Below are 22,131 nucleotides of genomic sequence, written 5' to 3' on the forward strand. Positions count from 1 at the left end.
TACAGCTGCACATTGTAGGGGTGGGCAGCACACTGAGGTGCGCAGGCAGCTTTTTGGGCAACCTTGGATGCCCTTACTGATTTTCTCATTAAGACGCCCCTAAAAAGCATCCAAGAAACTTCAGAAGCGCTCATTTATTTCACATGCCAGCAAGGTTATGCTCCAAATCCTACAAGCTAGGCTTCAGCAGCATGTGAACCGAGAACTACCGGAAGTACACGCTGGGTTTCGAAGAGGCAGAGGAACTAGAGATCAAATCGCCAACATTTGCTGCATCATGGAGAAAGCAAGTGAATTCCAGAAAAACGTCTATTTCTGCTTCATTGACTATGCTAAAGCCTTTGATTGTGTGGACCACAACAAACTGTGGCAAGTTCTTCAAGAGATGGGAGTACCAGACCACATTACCTGTCTCCTGAGAAACCTGTACGAGGGTCAAGAAGCAACAGTAAGAACCAGACATGGAACAACCGATTGGTTCAAAATTGGGAAAGGAGTACGACAAGGCTGCATATTGTCGCCCTGCTTATTTAACTTATATGCAGAGTACATCATGAGAAACGCCGGGTTGGATGAATCACAGGTTGGAATTAAGATTGCTGGGAGAATTATCAACAACCTCAGATACGCAGATGATACCACCCTCATGGCAGAAAGCGAAGAGGATCTAAAGAGCCTCTTGTTGAGGGTGAAAGAGGGGAGTGCAAAAGCTGGTTTGAAACTCCACATTAAAAAAATAAGATCATGGCATCTGGCCCCATCACTTCCTGGCATATAGAAGGGGAAGAAATGGAAGCAGTGACAGATTTTATTTTCTTGGGCTCCAAGATCACCGCAGACAGTGACTGCAGCCATGACATTAAAAGACGCTTGCTCCTTGGGAGGAAAGCTGTGGCAAACCTAGACAGCATAGTAAGAAGCAGAGACATCACCTTGCCGACAAAGGACCGTCTAATGAAAGCTATGGTTTTCCCAGTAGTAATGTATGGCTGTGACAGCTGGACTATAAGGAAGGCTGAGCACCGAAGAATTGATGCCTTCAAACTGTGGTACTGGAGAAGACTCTTACGAGTCCCCTGGATTGCAAGGAGGTCAAATCAGTCTATCCTAAAGGAAATCAACCCTGAGTGCTCATTGGAAGGACAGATACTGAAGCTGAAGCTCAAATATTTTGGCCACCTAATGCGAAGAGAAAACTCACTGGAAAAGACCCTGATGCTGGGAAAAACTGAAGGCAAAAGGAGAAGGGGATGGCAGAGGATGAGATGGCTAGATAGCATCACCGATGCCATGAATATGAATTTGAGCACACTCCGAGAGAGTGCAGGACAGGAAGGCCTGGCGTGCTATGGTCCATGGGGTCACGAAGAGTCGGACACGACTTAACGACTGAACAACAACAACCTCAGAATTTCCTGAAATACAGTTGAATAGCCACTGCTCTAAACAAATAATGCTCACAGTTCAGAGTAAGATGCTTAGCAGTGCAGTCCTATACATATCTATTCAGGAATAAGTCTCACTGAATTCAGTGGGACTTATTCTCACTGTCTAAAGGACTACAGACCTTGAGACAGCAGAATTTAAATTTTCTGATGACAAGTTACCTTTACAATTGCCAGAAGACAGTATGGCTCCTTAGAAGGTGTTAGCAAGAAGCCACCAGAGCTTTAAAAAGGAAGTTAATCATGCAGTTGCCAAAAAGCACTGCTTTTTCTTTGGAAGATAGGAAGAATCCACCAAAACTTGAGGCAGGAGCTTAAATCTCTGGATGACACCTTATTAGCAATGCAACTGACACAATACAATGTATTATGTTCTATGAGGAGAAAACACCAACCCCCATGGTTTAGCAGAGGTATTGCATTGGCATTTAATTATACCAAAAACCCAAAGGACAAAATATCTCAACTTATATCTCAAAGGACAAATATCTTATGTTCCTTTAGACATTAAAATATATATAGGCTTGGATCCAGCAATCCACCTGTGTAACAGGGCTGGTGGAAGCTGACTTTCCCTCCCTCTCCTTTCCCCACCAGCCCCCAGAGGGGCCCCCCCCCCATGCTTCCTCTAGGTCACTGGACCCTGCTGTGCAGGGTGAGTTGTAGTGCAGGGGTTTGAGAGTGAAGGGTCAGATGACAGAAAATTGGGCAAAGCCATCTTCTGTGAGTGGAGCAGAAAATGCTTCCAGCACAATTTCTACTATCTCTCCCTTCCCACACCACAGCTCACCCCACTCAAAAGGATCTCCCAAATCTTGGATGAGCATTTTTGAGGGGCTCTGGGGGCTGGCAGGGAGGGGAGGGGGAAGGGAAGTCAGCTTCCAAAAGCCCTTTTGTGTGGGTGGATCTCTGAATCCCACCCCCGGTGTATCAGGATCATAACCCAACAAACACAAAACACATTCAGAGAGTTTAGTCTTAAAATCTTATCACAACAGCTAAAAGCTGCGCCGGTCAGGTGGGGTGCACAGTCTGAATATCAAGGGTGGTGAACATTTTATGGCCCAGGAACTGAATTCCTATTTGGGAAGGTTCTCAGGTGCCACATTCCAGCAGTAAGCAGGGCCAAGGGCACAGGGGTGGGGCCAAAGCACAGTAGGCAGAACCAGATGTGACGTGTACCAATTTGGTCATTTCCCCACCTAGCATACAAGCCACTGCTCAATTCTATGTATGTCTACTCAGGTGTAAGCCCCAGTGCAACAGCTTTCAGGCAAGAAAAAGAAATCCCAAGTCCATGCGTGTCTACTCAAAAGTAAGCCCCAGTGCAAAAGGTTTCAAGCATGCAAATGTCAGCTTAATTCTAAAATTTAAGGACATTCAATTGTTCAATACCCACCAGGATATTTAAAGATTAAATGCCTTTAAATTGCTGTTATCTCTGATCACTGATTGGAGGCAACAGTGAAGTTTCCCTGCACTGTTATGAAGAAAGCCTGCCTTTCTTGGGAAATCCCAGCTCTTATCTCCAGTCAGAGATAAGAGCAGTGGTTCTTGCACAGAGCTGGAGAAGGGGTGGGGTGCGCAGAAGAAGCTCACAGGCCAGATGGAGAACCTCTGTGGGTCAGTTCCAGTCCATGGGCTGGAGGTTCTCCATGCCTCCTTTATGTTTTTTCTTCTCTTGCATCCTGTTCCTTCACTGGGCAAATAATTTTATATAATATAGTTTCTGATGTCTAAAAAAAAATAATTAAAACAGAAAACTATAGTTTTTAACAACAGATTTTCTACATTATTTTCAACATTAAGTTTCACTAACAACTCAATGCGGTAGTATTCACATTTTAGATCTATGGTTTTCCTATATTAGTTTTATAATTAACCTCTTTCAAACCTATTAATTCCAACACAATATCTTCACATAATACTATTTCTTCTTACAGGAAAACCATTAATGTGTATCCATCTATCTCCTTCTTATATTAGGCATTGTTCTTTTAATCCCACTGAGATACAGGTGGACAAACGCAAGGGTGAATCAAAGCCATATTTTACATTAGTATCTGTGACATCCTCTCCTTGTTCACCTGTATGTAAGAAAACTTCATCTGTAAGCCAGTGTGAGGGCTGATAGTGCTGTTTTTGTTTATTACCCACTTAAAGTTGTTAATCTCCATTCAGTATAAGCACAACTGTTACCATTAGGGATGTGCATCAGATTTGACCAAAACCCAAGCCAAATTGGGCCCTTCCGACCATTTCTGCTGCTTCCTGAGGTGAAGCAGGCTTCCCTCCGAAGTGACCAGAACAAAAGTTGGACCCTAAATGAGGATTCATTTGAAATTCAGCTTTGGAAAAGTAGAATGGCATGTCTCCAAAAAATAGTGGGTTTTGCTTGCATTACTCTAAACACTGATGAGGGAGGAGAGGAATGGAGTGGGGTTGAGCGACTGACAAGTCCACCTTCTAAACACTGGGCATGTTTTACCAGGCGCCCTCCAATCACTGTGCTTTGGGGAATGGCAGTTAGGTCTGTGAGATGGCCATTCTTCCAATGCTATCAGGCTTCACTATGAAACAAGCCTTTAACTGGTTTTCAGTCATCATAACTGCTTAGTCCCTGCATCTGTCCTTCTGAAACTTTGAAGGTTTCTTGCCCGAGGATGTGTGCCATTTTCATATAAACTGCCCAGATAACCACAGGGGGAGGAAAGGGGAAGCAAATCACTCTTCCCACTCAAATTGAGGACTTCTGTTCCACATAAATGAAACTTTGCAGTTTGCTTACTTATGGCCAATTCTTATGCTGTCTCTCAGTTTCAGAACACTCTACAAGAAACATAGGGGGATAAGCATGCACTTTTTGGGATACCCTCAAAATGGAAAGGCTGCTGATGCACAAAATTCCCTGTACCTATTCATCTGAAACTTGGCAGGCTTGATTCCATCAGAAGGGCAACAATCCCTGCAAATGTCATCCAATTCTGCCAAGAAATAAAAAAGTTATTAGCAGTTCCCTTTAAAAAAAAAATCAAAATATAAAGGTGTGTAGCATAAAAAAAAAGTCGACCGATTTTTCTGAAATTTGGCAGGCGCAATCCCCTCCTTTCGGGCTATTATACCTGCAATTGCAACCATATTTGACAAACATAAAAAGAGTTATAGTCTTTTAAATATTTCCCATGATAGTAATTGGGAGGAACAAAAACTAATATTTCCAAATCTTGACTAAGGTTTGGTACCCGAGTCAAGGTGGATGGCCACCAAATTAGTCCAAACTGAATCAGGCCATTTTCCTAAGTGCTGAACCAGAATCTGAGCCAACTCTTGTGATCAGTGCACACCTCTAGTTCCAATGAATTTAACTCTTAATTGGTTTATGAATGATAGGCATTTGTATAACTAAGTATTATACATTTCTTCCTGTAATATTACAAGTACTTTTATTAATTAAAAATTTGTAGGACATCCTCCCCCACATATCAGTTCCTTTCTTGCTTCCTCATGGACTATTATCACTTTCCCTACACTTACTTAAGTTATTTATTTTTAAACACTTCTATAATGATCTTTATCAAATCAGATTTCAGGGCAGTGTACAAGAATATAAATAATAAAATGATTTAAAACTGGACACAACTAACATCAAACAGCCATAATAAAAGACAGTGAACAACATTTTTTTGTAGCAGACTGAAGGATTATACAAATTAAAATGGCTGGGTAAATCAAAGCATCTTAACCTGGCAACAAAAAGGTTGTAAAATAGGAGCCAGGCATATCTTTTTAGGGAGGGAATTCCAAAGCCAGGATGACATCACCCCCAGAAGGCCTCTCTTTTGTGATTATATAACACACTTCTGATAAGGAAAACAGTTGGTACAGAGTTTCAGAAGATTTTAAAACATGGCCAGGCTGGTATGGGAAGAGGTGCTCCTTCAGGTAGTTGGGTCCCAAGCCATTTAGAGTTTTAAAGGTAAGTACCAACACTTTGAATTAGGCCCAGAAACAAAAAGGCAACCAGTGCAGTTATTTCAAGACTGGAGTGATGTGGACAGAGCTGACTGTACAATTTAAAATTCTGACAGCCAAACTCTTTACTTATTGAAGTGCCTGAGTCTTCAAGGGCAGCCCCACATGTAACGCATTACGGTAATCCAACTGGTAGGTTACCAGACCATGAATCACTGAGGCCAGACTATTTCTGTCCAGGACTAGCAACAAAAACAGTAATTAAAAAGGTTATATTACTGAATGTGCTCCTGTAGTCATATATACAAACTTGTACATGTTCTTAAGAAATGCATTTGTTAAGTGACCTTTTAACCTTGGCAATAATGTGACTTGGGAGGAGGGGACCCAATGATTCATGTAACATACTGGCTCTGTCAAAACAGGGGAATTTATTAAGCACACTCAAGAATTTAAGGTATGCGCTCATTAATTGGGGAAATTTAACTTGGTGGAGCAGTTATAGAAATCAAGACAAGTAAAACATGCAAAGCACTCAATGTATTCAGGGTGAATCAGCTTGTGGGGAAATTAGCTTAGTCCTCTCAGTGGCTGAACTAAGGGCTATGGAAAATGAACTAGTTGTGAAAAGGAGTATAACGCCCGGGCTGGGCTTCTGAGTACACAGATAGTGAGGTTGGGGCTAGGGTAATCTGGTAGCTCTAACACTATTGGGAGAGAATAAAAGCTGGGAATGCGCTTGTAAAAGTGGGGAGGAAAGAAAGGATTTCCAGGGGCCTTGTCTTAGCAGAGTGGTGTGACTACCTTCACCCTTATCAGCCTGCCTGCACTTTAAGATCAGCAAAAGAGGCCTTCTCACTTGCCCACCTGTCAGGGCAGTTAGGTGGGTGAGTACAGGAGAAAGGGCCTTTTCTGCAGTGGCCCCACACCTCTGGAATAAGTTGCCATCAGGGGTCCACCAGGCCCCATCATTGCAGGATTTTAAGAAGGCCTTGAAGACTTACTTCTTTACTCTGGCCTTCCCAATTATGTTTTATTAGACTGGGTTACAGCTGCAGTTTTGTTGTAGGCTCTGTCTTATGCTGATGTTTGTTGTTTCATGGAACTTCTGCTTTTATTATCAATATTATTATATGCATTTTAATCTTGTATGCTGCCTTGGGAGGGCTCCTGCCCTGGAAGGCAGCCTACAAATATTTTAAATTATCAGGTTAATCCTGGTGCACAACTGCTGTAACAAAAGGAGATGGCAGGATGGGATTACCTATGGCTAGAACACACACACAGACTTCAATTTCTGCTTCCTCCCATTTCCTCTCAGGGAAAGCGGTCACTCTCTTCCAGACTATAATCACAGTCAGCTCACCAAATCTTCCAGAAGACTTGGCTGACTGACGTGAGCATAAAGAGGGAACTTGTAGAGAGAACAGTAGGTTCACCTGCAATTCTTCCCACTAGTTGACCAGGGGAAGGCTTGCACAAAAGCAGTTAGTCTCTCAATCATTATTGTCCAACATTAGACGTAATGGTACACTTACTCAATACACACAATAGGAAAGAGGGTGCAGAGAGAGGATACATTTTGTAGATAAAGGTCCTCCTGAAAATAGGACAAGATTGAGAAATATACTTCTCTTTAGGTTCACATAACCCGCTCCTGAAGATGAAGACTGGAGCGCTTTGAAGCTCCTACTGTCTCAGAGGAAAAATGTCCTTTTGAAGAAGAGGTTGTAGTACAGCTCCACCTTGGTCTGTGTGGCATCTGGGCAAAACAGTGGTGGAGTGGGCTGGCAGAACAATGGCATTCCGTGCTGCTTGGTGGGTTCTACCTGGATTATGAGGCCCAAAGGAGGGAACCTGTCTATCTGGGAAATGCCTGGGCAGCCAAGGAACTCTGGAGTTTACTATGCTCCAAATTACAGCTGGAATCCTGCTGACAATGAAGTGTGTTCCCAGTATGTTACTGGCCCAACAACCAAGAATGGAACTGATCTAGCGAATCAGCACCAAGTAAGGATTGAGTTCAGCAGCTTGGTGGAACCAGTTGGGTACAGTGCACTGAGGGTTCAGAGCTTGCTGCTCTTATACTGTTTTGACAAAAGCTTCAAAGGGGTGTCATACCCAACATGACAAAGCCATAAAGAGGTTATAGGTATATTCCCAGGTGGCATCAATAGCTGTTCAGGGATGGAAACAATAGGGCTGGGACAACTCTTGACCAGAGCCATTACAAATGCAAAAAGGGTGATTCTGGAGGGGCAGACCACTCAAGAAGGTACTGAGTCCATGCCTATTCGAAACTGTGACCTTTCCAAAAGATAAGAAATTTCCAGACTTACACCTGTACTGGTGATTACATTATGTGTGCAGAGATCACTCAGGGCTGGCATATGTGTGCATCACTGGCATTTGCCCCATCTAGGGCATCTGAATATGTGCAGGTTTGATTATATTGGTGATGTTAACACTGACCTTACATAAATGACCTGCAGGGTTAATAAGCAAGACTGCTTTGCACTGTCAGTTTTCCCACCCTTGCTTAGCTTCACTCAGGCAGGGTTTCTTAAAGTGACAGCCTCTGTGGTTGCCAACTATCTCGGGAGCCTATAGTGCCTGCCCAACTGCCAAGCAGCCTGATAACAATTTATAAGTTACCTTTAAGGGCAAAACCCTCCCAAGGTGACACAGGAATGGCTGCAGCCAGCAAACCAGCCACAAAAGCTACTCCATGTCACCGAGGCCACCTGAGATTCTAGTAACAAAGCTGGATCTAGGAGCACCTCCAGAATGCAAGCCTGCTATTTTAGGGGTAGTGCAACCCTTTCCAAAACAAGTTGAACACCACTTCTCCAGAAAATGTAAGTATTCTGTGTAAGTTTCAGTGTTTAGTTTGTACGGGATCCATGTTATCCCATGCTCAGTGACATCTGACTGCACTGCAGCCAGGGCACCAGTTCACAACTCCAAATTTTCATTTTCAAGATAGAAGGTAACTTCCTCTGGTGAAATGTGGACTCGGGAAACATCTTGTTTCTTTTAGTTTTAATCATTCGGTCTTTTAAATAATCCTACAAAAGTTGCATGCAAAAAAAAAAGTTACTAGCCTGCTAAGAGCCTAGTAGCCCGCATGTCCATCCTAGCTGCCTTCTCCCCAGCTGGCAGTGAAACACAGGCTAGCTTTAAAAAAACCTGACTTCTACCAAGGGGACTGTTTCCATGCTGATCACAGATGGAGGCTTTCCTTAGTCCACACCTAGCATGGAAACCACAGGGGTCAGCACTCTGCCACCCCACTTATTTGCCTGTATGGAATTCCTGGTCACCTATGGCTATCAGATGAGTGGTTAACTACACAGCTGTAACAGTTCATTCAAAGTCTCTATATTTTGGTTGGCAAGAAGAGATGGATGTGATGTTGAAGAGTTCATCTTGTCGTACTAATCTGTATCTTGCCCATTCCAAAAAAAGGAGTGTGTGTCAAATCTCTAATCACCTCTTCAAATTCTTCTTTTTTCTAAATTCTATGTGCCACAGATTCTATCACATGTCCAGCAGATGGCCGAGAACCCTCGGTTTGTAAGTTTTAACTGGGTTGGAGGATCTGCTTCATGTACAGCTAGTCTGAGAAGTTCTGATGTTGCTTCTTCTAATATAGTCTGGACAGAGTCATGGATATCAAATAACTTAATTTTAAGCTTTAACTTTCCAGCTTTCAAGTCAACAATGGAAATTGTAATGGGATTCTAAGTACTTCAGTTCTCATCAATTCTACACATATCAATGTAGGATATAAACAAATATTATTTATTGGAATAGATATTACAGATGCATAAGGATGGATAGAAGTCTGTTTTTATGATCATAGCAAACTTTGTAACTTCTGTATTTTAAATACATTGTTAAAACAGAAGAAAAAAATAAAGATAAAAAGATCCTTGTGAAGATGAAGGATGTGAATGCATCCTTCATGTGATAGCAACAAACAAATGACACCTTCATATTCAAAGGTGCTTTTCTGAAAGTTCATGATTTACATTGCTGACCATCTAGTTGCTCTGCTATGTTCATACATGCTGCCTCACAGAACGTTAGGAGGGAGAGAGGCAGGTTGGCCCCCAAATTACTTCCTTTGGGACAACGGCCCCTGATGGGTAAAAGTTCCCCCACTCCTGGTATATAGTATTGCAGCCTAAAACACTTTGCTGAAGATCATTAATAATGGTTTGCATATTTTGAATGGGCACATGATACACATGGTATTGCTTTTGCCTTATAGCACAGGTGGGCAAGTTGCAGTTCATAAGCCACATCCAGCCCTCAGAGGCTTTGGCTGCAGTCCATCATAGGTGTCCTATCCCCTGAATTCCCTCGCTATAAGTACGCTGCTCAGTGGGCTAGGGGGAAGACTTGTGATGGGATGGAGGCGTGTAGAGAGAGAGTCATCCCTGTGTGCCTTCCTCCTCATCCTAATCGCACAGCTGCTCATGGGCTGGCTGGAGCGTGATTGCAACAGGGAGAAAGGCATGTGTGGAAAGTCATCCCTGTGCACCTTCTTCCACGTTTAAATCGCATACCTCCCTGCAAACCCAGCTCATTGGTGACCCACTCAAGTCCTATCGATTTCAATGGGTCTGCTCAAAGTATGACTAAGTCTGGACCCAGACCTCTGTGTTTTGCAATAGCTTAAGCTATTTTTTTTTCCATGGACTGTGAATGATGAATGCTCAGTTTGTTAATCAATCAGTTCTTTTAAGGTAATTTTTTTCCACTTTATATTCTTGTATTACTTATACCCAAACTGATTGTTGATGTATTTATTTTAAAGGAAATTGTGTATTTTTAAAAAATCTTTATATCCTAAGAGAAATGGAAGACAAAAATGTACTAATGCTTCATTTATAATTTATCTTATAATTAATGTTTATATTTGCATTTATCTCATATATTTGATGCTCTTGAGTATCATGGCATGAATATAGTTCCTCTTGGCTGTTCTTTTGTTATTATACTCTTATTTATACAACTCTATCAATCGCTCCAATATACACATTTATCTTTATACTTACAATTCACATAAGGAAAAGGATGTGCAGCTTTATTACCCCCTTTTTTCTTCATCTTTTGTTCAGATTTCTTTACTTGTTTAACATTCTGTGGAAGTGAAGTATTTTTTATTTGTGCATGGGATGCCTAATATTGGGGTTGCCTCTTGTGGCATTTGCCAATTCCATCTGGATCCACTAGTATTCTTGGGGGGAGGGTGCTCTTTCTTTATTCTACTCTTGAGGCCTTGGTATTGATCTTGTTCTAATCCAAGTGGTAGACTTCTTTCTGACTTGTATCAATCTGGTTCTCACACTTGAAGTCTCAGATAATAATGTGGAAATAATGGCAATTTGAGTATAACCTGCATTTTTCAATAATTATAATCCTCTAAAAACAAATGAACACCTTGCCTTAGGGAGATTCCCTTTTTCCCTGAGATCTTGACTTCACTGGAAGCCAATAATGTGATTTTCCTAAATAGTCCAATCCTAGAGACTAAAATGTATTATTCAAAATCTGCAAAATCATTGGTACAGTCTTGATTATTTTCTTGGGTATCAAACCTAGACTGAATATTCAATACCTGAATATATGATTTTAACGTACTCCAAAGTGTATTAAAGTCAACAGCAAATGGCTGTCCCATAATAAAAGCAATCAGTATGTCACATTGATTTGCTAATTATTTCAGGACAGTGGGTAAATTGGCCAGTCCCAAATGTCCATTCATGTTTTCATATAAAACAGCTATTACAGCATTCCAAGCTGTTGCTTCCTGCTTGTTCAGGAACCAAGGTATTTCATTATTCTCGTCCCAACTTGCACAGTAAGAGTAAAATTAGTCCTTCTAGTCCATTCACATGCCTATTTGTCCACATAGGTAAATCCTTTCAAGGTGGGGTTGAATCCACTATAACCCTTAAATTGACAATTACGACTGGTCGTGTTATGGTTCCATATCCTCCTCAGTTTATTGATCTGTAGTCTCTTTTTAGATCATGGGTCCCCAACCTTTGTGGGCCACTGGGCACATCTGGAATTTTGGGAGTGTTGTGGGTGCTCTCACAAAATGGCTGCCATAGGGGGCTTGCCATTCACTGACATAGTCGGTGCGGCCAGTCACAAACACCCATTTCCCAGAAGGCAAGTTGGTGAGGCTAAAATCAAAACAATGTGCCCAAGAACCTAAATACAAGGCTGAGGTGGGGTCTGCACTCCAGGACACCAAACCACGCCTTTGAACTCACTGTTTTCCACTCCAACAGCCATTTCACAGAAAGCAAATTGATAAAGCTCAGAAAAAAGTAATGTGGCCAAGCAAATCAGTACAAATCAAAAGTGGGGTCTGAGCCCTAAATGCCAAATTACACATTTGGCCCTACAAAGCACAACAAAATACCCATTTCACATGTGGGACCCAGAGGCATTCTTGGAAATAAAGATGGCACTGGAGGCTGGTAGTTTTCTTTGCCTCAATTATTTTATTTTTTGAGCTTAAACAAAATTAAATCAGGAGGGGCAGGTAGTCTGGTGGGCACCAACGTAGGTGTCTGCAGGCTGCCCATGGGCACCACAGTAGGAACTCCAGTCTCAGATTATTACGTTCTTCTTTCATAGCATCACCCTCCTTATTTCATAATTGAGTCTCTGTTTCCTGTGGTGACAAGGGTAGCTTCTCTGGTACCTTAAACTTTGTCTAAGAGTTGGGCATATCTCCTCATATATATTTGTGCCAAACCTAAATCAGTTACAGGCAATATAGTTTACATATAAGGATCTGGATTTACATTTACATTAATCCAGGTAAGCTGCTGACCTTAATAATTTTTGAACAGGAAAATAACTACCTTGCTCTGCCCCCCATCTCCAGCTATAATTTCCAACATGTATTCTTCATCATATTCAAGAGTAGATCCTAATCCTCTCCATTCACTGAAGAACTTTATATTGGCTATATCAACTGCTATTTTCTATTTTTCCCTTGGTGTTGCCTATTTTTTTCCTCTTCAGGTTTCTTTTTTAGAGTCAGGTTAAGCTTAACCTAGAATTTGGCTCTCACAAAAAAGGATCACTTGGGTTTTTTCTTTGCCTCTCAAGACCCATTATGGGTGCCAAATATTGCAGATCCCTATTATAGGCAGATGCAGATTCACATTCTCTCTCTCTCTCTCTCTCTCACACACACACACACACACACACCAGTATTTAGACTGGGCTCTGCTGAAAGTTTAAAGAGGAACTTTTCAGCACAGTCATAAGGATTGAAGGAACAAAAGATACTACTGCTGGTCTGCCCAACTTCTGAAATTGTTTTGAAGGTTTTCAGTGGTGGGGACTTGTGTAGCTCAAGGTTAACAACAGAGGCTTCTTTTCTTTAAAAAGTTTTGGTTGCTATGGCAAAGCAGCTGTGGTGCTCTGTTGTCTTTCTGGGGCCACGTTGTCCCACAATGTATCTGAGAAAAGATGCTATGTCAAAACGCAGTGTCCTTCCAGATGCATTGTGGGGGAAAGGGGGTGTAGCTCAGTGGTAGAACACATGCTTTGCATACAGAAAGTCCCAAGTTCAATCCCAGGCATCTCCAGGTAGGGCTGGGAAAAACTCCTGCCTGAAACCCTGGAGAGCAGCTGCCAGTCAATGTCAACAACACTGGACTGGATGGTCTGACTCAGTATAAGATAGCTTCCTATGTGCCTATGTAATGGAACATGGCTGCTTCCAGTAGGACAACCATGTCTGTTGCCCTATAATGTGTCTGAAGAAGAATGGTACAACACAGCATAGCATCCTTCCAAGTGCATTGTCTAATGCCGCCTCTGCTTTACTGCAGCAGCAAAAAATGATGAAAAAACAGAAGCCTCTACAATTAATTTTTACACACACGAGTCCCTGTTCCTGAAAGTCTTCAGAATTTAGCCAGCTCACTGCCAGAAGTGAAGGAAGTGCCTCCCACATTCAAAGCTTGAAAATGGGGCTGTTAAGCTGGGGAGGAACTTTCAAATAACTCCTATTTTAGATTAATTTTAGGAAATGCAGAAGTGTGTTCCTTCTATGAGGAGAATACATAAATTCCCATGGGTTTGGCAGAGGTGTTATATTGGTATTTAATTTATACCAAAGACCCAAGAGACAACATTTATAAAAAACTGTTTTACTTTCCTTTAGTAATGAATACATAAGTGTATAAGGATCATAACACAGCAAAAACATATTTACAAGGAACTTATTCTTAATCTCAGAATCTTACCACAGCTGGTAAAAGCTGCCTTAGAGTCAGGTGAGGTGAGGTGAGGTGAGATGCATAGTCTTTATGGCTTTCCTTCTGGTGCATCCTGTCCCTTCTCTGGGTGAACAATCATATTTTCTCATGACTAAACAAAGATCATTAAAACAAATGAGGTAACTACAGCATTTTAAACAATATATTTTCTTAATTGTGTTCTACTTTATTTAAGTATCACTAATTCATTACATGAGGCACTGTTTGCATTTCTTACTTTGATCTACAGTAGAGATGGGCAATTGTGGGGGGATTTTCACTCCCCAAACACCCCCACCCCCGGTCAGGCCACATTCTGTGGGGCACCAGGTAAAAAATCAGCGGTTTACCACCAAAATTCAGGGGGAACCACAATAGAATACTAATAGTCAAATTTAGCTTGTTTCTTAAGCTAAATTAGAACCTTTTAGCTCTCCATAGAGTTAAAAATAGTGATTTTCTGCTGATGTATTTGGCAGAGTGGGGGCTACATGCAGTCCATAGGCCACATATCACCTACCCTGGTTTACATTTTTCCTATATGACATACATAATTAACCTCCTTCAACCCTATTCAGTCCAACTCAATTGTCCTCAAACATTATTATTTTCTAAAGAAAGAACATTACTAGGGGTATGCACCGATCCCCAGCTTTGACTCAGACCTTGATTTAGTGCTTTGGAAAATGGTCCAATTTCGTTCTGACCTATTTGGATGCTGTCCGCTTCAACTAAGTACTGAACCTGAGTCGAGGTTTGAAAACGAGGCTTTGTGCTTCCCATTGACTATAATGGGAAATCAAGAAATGACTCTAACTTTCCCCCCTCTTCATCAGAATTAGATGATAGTTGAAGGCATAGTAACCCCTTAGGAGGAGATTACATCTCCCAAATTTCAGAAAGATAGGCGTAAGTCCTACACACCTTTATATATAGTAATGTCTCTCCTTTTGAGAAGATCTGAATGGAAATTGCAGGGATAGTTGCTCCTTCTGAGCATAATGAGCTACCAAGTTTCAGAATGATACCTGCAGGGTTGTTTTGTGCAACAGCAGCCTTGACATTTTAAGGAGCTCCAAAAGAGTCCATGTTTATCCCCCTGTGTTCCTTGTGGAGCACTGTTCTGAAAAAGATAGACAGACTAGAGGTATCCCTAAGTAAAAAGACCTGCAAAGTTTCAGAAGGTGCAGTGGTTCATGTTGAAGGGGAGTCCTCAATTGGGGGGGGAGGGGGGAAGTGATTTGCTCCCCCTTCCCCTCTGTTTTCTAGGGTAATGTGTATGAAAATGGCACACATCCTAGTGGTCCCCAGGCAGGAAATTGGCATAGTTTCAGAAGCATAGGTTCAATGGCAAGGGAGTTCTGATGCTTGAAAACCAGTTTACAGCTTTTTCATAATGAAGTGTGGTGGTACTAGAAGAATGTTCATCTCATGCTTCCATCCTTCCCCCACATCTCATCAGTAATGGCCAACCCTCCTAACTGTACCACTCTGTACGACTCTATAGCTGTATGCCACTTCCAATCTTGTGAGGGGAGACTTCACAACTTTTATTACTGGTAGGACATTTGGCAGTTATGTTTGGTGGTTGAATGTACAAGCAAGGAAGGGGGGAGAAGCCCGCTGGTATAAAGAAGCAGGAAAGCCAAATACATCATCAAAATAGTAAAGCGCTGAGCACGCCAACAGAGGAAAACAACAATCTGGGGCAAGAGCTAAAATGCACCCTTTTCAGTGGAACTGAGCAAGGCAACTTATGCTTACCACCTTGATCCCCCATTTCAAGGATTAAACAAGCCCACAAGAAACAGCTTCCACTTCCTTTGCCTCTATAAAAAGATCCCCCTTTGTAGGGGAACTGAACAGAGCAACACAGCCTATGCTCAAACCTTTACTTGGCTGTACATACCATGAAGATTTGACCATAAAGCTTCCAGATTTGCCCAAACCTGATTCACATCCCCAATACGTGCTTTGACTGTCTGAATATTACTAGACAATAGGAGCCACATGGCATGTACTTGGATCTGTTTGACACACAAGACTGACACACTGACAGTTTGAGCCACAATGGAATACTTGGACTATTTGAGCCATGAAGGTGTCACGCTTTGATGGTTTACTAACAGAGAGGAAGAAGTAGTGATGTAAACAAAACTACTTGAGGACTTAAAGTAGTATGTGCTCTTATCTAACGGGTGCGGTGGTGGACAGCATTGGCAGCTGGGAGCAATGATGCCACTGGGCGGCAAAAATGTCTGCAGTATCTTATTGTATCTTATTCTTTCAAATATTTGTATTGTATTTGGAATTTTTAACTGTTTGTTTGGCATTTTAGTCTTTTAACTGTTTGCAATCCACCCAGAGAACATTGGTTACTGGGCAGGTTAAAAATATGTATAATAAATAATAACAACAAATGCCAGCTCAGCCTAGACTGGCTGCACTGATAGAGCAAGTGGAGGCAGGCAGGCAGTCTTGTCTGGAAGACTCGCTGAGCGAGGACACAGGGTGAAAGAGCCAGCAGGCAGCTACAGGCACACAGCAGGACTTCAGCAGCTGCAGTTGCTTCACCTCCCAGTGCATAATGCCCCAGCTGTGTGGCTGCTGCGTACCTGCCCTAAACAGTCCTACTGCAAAAGGCATGCATTGCGTGGAGGAGGCCGCAGTAGGGCCTTGTTGTGCAACCCTAAGGTGAAGAGTCCATTTCCAGCCATGACACCAGGATAAGAGGAATGGACCCTGGGTGGAGAAGATGAGGGAGGTCCAGGAGAAGAGGCACATGCCACTCACGCCACATGAGACAGAGCGCCACCAACATATCTAGCTAATTAATTCTTTATAATTAAGGAGAATAAAGTAAAACAAAGTGAAACAAATACAGAAAGAAAGACTGAACAAGGACTGGATTACAATCATGTTTCCTAAGGGGAATGGCGTGTCAGATTGCACCGCCTGCCTCCCATAACTAGTCTACAAAAGAAATCAACAAGACACACAGAACATAACCTGGCAGGGGGTGATGTGTGTGCATGCGCACAACCACAGTAAGACTCAAGGAATGAAGGTTAGATTTATTGTTGTTGTTCTGGAAATAACTTGAATCTCATTAAACTGGAATTAGAAAGGAATGAAAAAGATGGTGGGGGAATGTGATTATGATATTTTTGTTGTTGCTGTTGTTATTATTATTATTATTATTAAGAATACATTATAGTGTAATGCAACATGTACAGAATAAAATCAGGAAGAAAAGGTGAGTGGCACCAAAATACATTTGGAATCACAAATTTATGTTTTGAAATTCATAATGAGGAAAGATACCTGTTGGCTTGAACCGCCTGCCTAAGACACACAAAGTAGAGAGAATTTCAGGAGAATAATTAATTAATTAATTAATACAATAAGTTATCATTAATGAAGTTACTGATGTCCTGCAAATGTACTGAATGAAACCAAGAACAAAATGAGAGTGGCAACAAAAGGATGGGGAAAATCCAACAACAATAAAAAAGGTTCAAAATTCCAATATGGGGGAAAGAAGTACTAAGTAAGGCATTGGGGCTGTTCACATGGCATGACAGCCCATCATGAGTTTTTTAACCCATGCTGAGGCTTTGGTGCAAGCAGGGCACATGGAGCCGCCTTTTTGAATATCCAACTCCTGCTCAGGGGTTGTCACATTGTACGAACCCGTTAAGTGTGGGTTATACGAGGGTTAAATAACTCACACAACCCATGGTCTGTTTCAGGATTGTTTAACCCTCACATAACCCACACTTGCTGGGTTTGCATGACATGACAACTGCCAAGCAGGTGTTGTATATTCAACCTGGTGCCCACAGGCACCATGGCTTGCCCAAATCTGGTCACTGTGAACTGTCTGACAAACCAAGGGACACAGACAGAAATAAGCAATAAGTTATAACACAGAGACACTAGAAAAACTGCAGGAGAACTAAATTCAAATTATTTAATTTCTTTTTCATAACTAGGGGTAGGACAAATGGGTTCACTACCTAAAGCTATACAAAGACAAACACACAACAAACAACACAGAATGACTGAGAAATCAAAGGGTATCTCAAAGAGGAAGATTTTGCAGGACAAAGACTGAGAGAAGGATTAAGTTGAAGCAAAAAAGAATGAAATCATGATGAAACAAAAGCTGAAGCCACGCCACTCCATTCCAACACACAACAACAACCAACCAGTTTACTCCTACTCCCAAACAGCTACACTGCAGAACTGAGAGAAACGGAAGACACCAAGAATTTTACTGAAACACTCGATGGAATTTAATCCTTCTCCCAATACACAGTGACTGGACACCCTGGTAAAATCTGCCCTAGCATTAGAGGGTGGTCTTGTCAGTCACTCAAGACCACTTCCTCCATCCTGCTGCTCGCTTACTGGTTCAGACAAATGAAACTTAGGGTGCAATCCTATGCAGATAAGCGTCCGCCTCCGAACTTGGGAGGCGACTGCCTATCCAATGCAGGGCACGAGAAGCACAGAGAGGATTGTTCCCTCTGTGCTCCCCCTGTCCTGCATTTTCGGCAAGACAATCGCTTTTGGCTGTCTAGCCACGGGGTGGCAGAGTGAGGGAGGAGGCTGCCATATGACACATTGGATGTTCGTATCAGCATTTCCACCCTCCCCGCTCCAGAACGCCCCCACGAACGCCCCGTTTCGGCCACTCCACACTCCTCTTGCAAGCGCGGAGCACGAGGCAGTTTGGAAGGGGGGGAAGGTTGGTTCTCTGGGAACCAACCTCGGAGCACAGGCACCGAGGTCAGTTCCTGGAAAACAAGATATCCTATGGCTGTTTAGCCACTAAGGGCCATAGGATTGCGCCCTCCAATATTTTTTTATTTTTTTGAAGGAGACAAAAAAGTCTCCGTTGTCTCCGAAACATGAGTCACAATCAAAGCCTTGCTCTGGAGCTGGTTCAGTTCTGTTGCCTTCAGTGGGAAGCCCATTTGGACTCAAAAAGCAATGTCTCTTTAATAAGGGATTGTCAAATTCAGGTAATTGCTGGTGATGCAAAACAGCGAATGCTTCTTTTAAATGTATGTTTTAGCAATGCCCGGTGCTTGCTTCTTGGGGAGTGGGGCGGGGGGAGAGATTATTACACAGATACATTTTGTACTGGAACAGTCTTTAATATTCACTGATATAAATGCTCTTTTAAATTATGTATCTGCTTCTTGGAAATTAACAAATTGTTGACATAAATGGATTCTCTGCCCCCCCTTTGATAGCTAAAAGACTATTACAACATTGGAAGGATAAACAGTCACCTCCTATAATGCAATGGTTTGAAGACCTTATTCAACATTTGAACGAGTGGCATATAGATACCATCTTCAAAGGGATACTTATTTGGATATTTGATCTGCTTTTGTTGAAACCTATGTATAACTGCTAGAAAGTTGCATGCATTTCATACAAATCCATGACCATATATATTAAACAAACGGGGAAAAAAGAATAAGAAACATTTTGGGTGCCTGCAGGCAACACGTTGGGGACCCATTCGTGGGTGCCATGGCACCCACTGGTACCTCACTGGGGACCCCTGTGTTTGGATGATTGTATCTTGGCTTAACAAACTGAGATATTAACAAGCTTTTTGCATGCATGCATAGCCCCTTTAGTCTTCCCTCCAAGCAAAGTGACAAACTAACCAGTAACTATGGTTCCCCATTTCATCCAAACTGGGAAACTCGACTACAATTTCGCATGAGCTGACTCCCAGTCATACAACAGACATTTCTCATACCCCCACCACTGCAGTCCCCTGCACACCCCATCTGCTCTCGGAGTCCTGAAACCCACCAGACCTGCTTTGGGAGGGCAGAGGCTGCTGCAGGGGGAACCCACTCCACTGGCAGATGCTATTCTGTCTGCGGAGGGACATAATGTAATTTCACACTCAGGTTAATAGTTTCAGATCAAGTCAGGATATCAAACCAACCTGCAACTGCCGTTTAACATCCTGGCTTGTTCTGAAGCTGTTAACCAGTTTCCCAGTTCAGATGCAATGGGAAATTTTAGTTAACTGAAGACTTACTGGTATGTTTGCCAGTTTGTGCAAAGGGAGAGGCAAAGGGGCTGCATACAGAAGCAAAAGAGTTGTTCATATTTCAGCTGATTAATCTAAGACGTGATTGTCCAAAGTCTCCCTGTGAGTATATGTTAGCATCAGCCCCTAGAATTTTACCTTGATGGGGTTGGAAGGTCTCTCTTCACTTTCCACTTCTTCTGAGTTATTTTTTTCTGAGACTTTATTTTCTGAAGATAGTTTCTGAGATTTCTCAAAAATATTAATCCCCAAGATCTGAGCTACTTTATCAAGCTCAGATTGTTTCTTCTCTGCAGCATCAGCATTTATTTCCAGTTGAGCAACCTTCTTTGCAACGTCCTCTTTTTGTCGGTTCAGTTCCACTAGCAAGGGGTCTATCTCTTTACGCTTCTTCCGTAGCATCTCCTCTGAGTCAAAGTGATGGAGCAGGAAGCACAAGAAAATCATGTTAACACATGCAATATTATTTTAGTTAACTAAACTTATTAGATATGATAGTTCAGTCCAAATGCCAGACGCTGCATGTCCATTACTGAATGCAAAAGTGGCAATACATTGCCTACAGTTATATGCACCTTATTAAACTCCTGTTTGCCTAGGATAGAAAAGAGGTAAACATAATCCCACACTTTCTAGCAGAATATGCAATACCAAGCATCATCACTAAAGAGCATCCCAGGGAAAGGACACAAAAATGAAACAAAGTAGTATACCTTGCTGTTTTGAAAGCCTATTTAACTCAATCCTCAAATAGTGCAGTTTCTTCTGTTGTGCTTCTTGTTCAGCCTTCAACTTCTCTCTTCCCTCTATTATCTAAAGGACAGAAAGACATTAAAATGGCCCCTTTCATTGACCACAGACAAAGCAACACCGAAAGGACTGCTGTGATGACTTCCAGTACATCTTGTTGAATTCGAGCAATTGCAGTTACTATTTTTTAACATCTTGTTTATTGATTTTCTTATAAGGTTGATATATATATGCATTCATTATAAACAAATAATCACTGGATGATCACTGGATGAACTTCATACATATAATCAATGACATTTTACAATTGATTAGGGGCTCAGATGTGCACATATTAGAGTTAGATGTTTCACTGTCTTTAAATGTTCTTCATATTAATTATGATCTTCCATTCATCCCAAAACATCTTTCCAACATGATCAATGTGAGTGGAGGCACCATGTTAACTGTATTATATGTAAAATTTATAAAGGCTCCCCAATTTTCATAAAAACAATCCTTATGTTTTTCAGAGCTAGCCTGCCTGAGCTGACACAGTAGTTTCTCCATTAAGGCAATAAACCAAAGTTTATTTTTCTATCATGAAAGAGAGCCTGTTCATTCTTTTTTCAGGAAGATGCTATTGTTAGCCATGCTGCTACCCATATAAATGTTTAGAAGTATTCGTGTGTTGAATTTTGTTTGCTCTGTCAAAAATGGATAATAAATCCAATGCTGGAGAGGACTCAATTTTCTGGTTTGTGATTTCTGCCACCTCATGAAAAACAGAACTGATTAATTGTGGGACAAAGCTACCACATATGAAAGTATAGGCCATTATTTTCACAACCCCTCCGGCATTTCTGTGATATGGAACCACTGACGTAACTCATTCTCACCAAAGTGACACACCATCTATAGACCAATTTTATCCAATTTTCTTTTACCTTGCTTGAAATAGATTTAAACAGTGCCTTTGACCACAATTTAGCCCATACCAGTTCTCCAATTTCTTGTCCTAAATCTTTCTCCCAAACCTGTTTTAGTTCCCCATAGACTCATATTTAATTTCTTTTACCATGTTTTATATTTTGGAGACTAATACTTTTGTTTCTAATTTTGTTTGTACTATGATTAGTTCAAAACCTGTCAATGTGCGGGTCACTTGTTTACTTCCGGGTTTGCTATGAAATACAGTATTAATTGTATCTGTAACCAGTCTATGTCCCTGCCTTGCAGTGTTTCTTTAATTTGTTGGCTTCATTTTGGATGTGTGCCTGTAAATAAATCCCTTAGGGCGCAATCCTATCTGGATGCCCTTCAGCCCCTGGACTCGGAGGCTGAAGAGCATTCTATGCAGGTCAGGAGAAACTTGGAGGAGATTGTCACCTCCACACTCCTCTTGCCCTGCATTTTCACTAGACGGGCAATTTTTCCCATCTAGCTGGGGCTCTGCTGAGTAGCATGGAAGGAGGCTAGGGTGGCTGGAGGATGTTGCGTAAGCCAGCCAGCCCGGTTTCCTCCCCTCCCTGCCCACAGAACTGCCCCCGTTCCTCCTCTCCAAGCTCATGTTCGCAAGATCATAGAGGCAGCT

General features: G+C 41.9%; 1 protein-coding gene across 6 annotated transcripts in view; it reads right to left on the reverse strand.

The window, feature by feature from the left end:
* The window catches only part of LOC146359916 (zinc finger protein 318-like), an 83,279-nt gene that overhangs the window by 30,742 nt on the left and 30,406 nt on the right, over positions 1 to 22,131 (reverse strand). For 2 of the 6 annotated variants that reach the window (XR_014786846.1, XR_014786847.1), the window contains exons 5-7: positions 20,522 to 20,621; positions 19,947 to 20,215; positions 13,709 to 13,832 (exon numbers count right to left, since the gene is read on the reverse strand). Coding sequence is in view for 2 of the 6 variants with exons in the window: in XM_084828419.1 (XP_084684545.1) it covers positions 19,935 to 20,215; positions 20,522 to 20,621 (381 nt within the window). In the remaining 4 variants the exon portion in view is untranslated. Of the gene's footprint in view, positions 1 to 4,359; positions 4,430 to 10,217; positions 10,569 to 11,932; positions 13,833 to 16,789; positions 20,216 to 20,521; positions 20,622 to 22,131 lie in introns of those variants that run through there. The other 4 variants (XR_014786848.1, XR_014786845.1, XM_084828420.1 and 1 more) reach the window with 4 other exon arrangements.

The sequence above is a fragment of the Heloderma suspectum genome, chromosome 1, assembly GCF_057233095.1.
Source record: "Heloderma suspectum isolate Gila_16-S chromosome 1, 16-S_ref, whole genome shotgun sequence".
Taxonomy (NCBI): Eukaryota; Metazoa; Chordata; class Lepidosauria; order Squamata; family Helodermatidae; genus Heloderma; species Heloderma suspectum.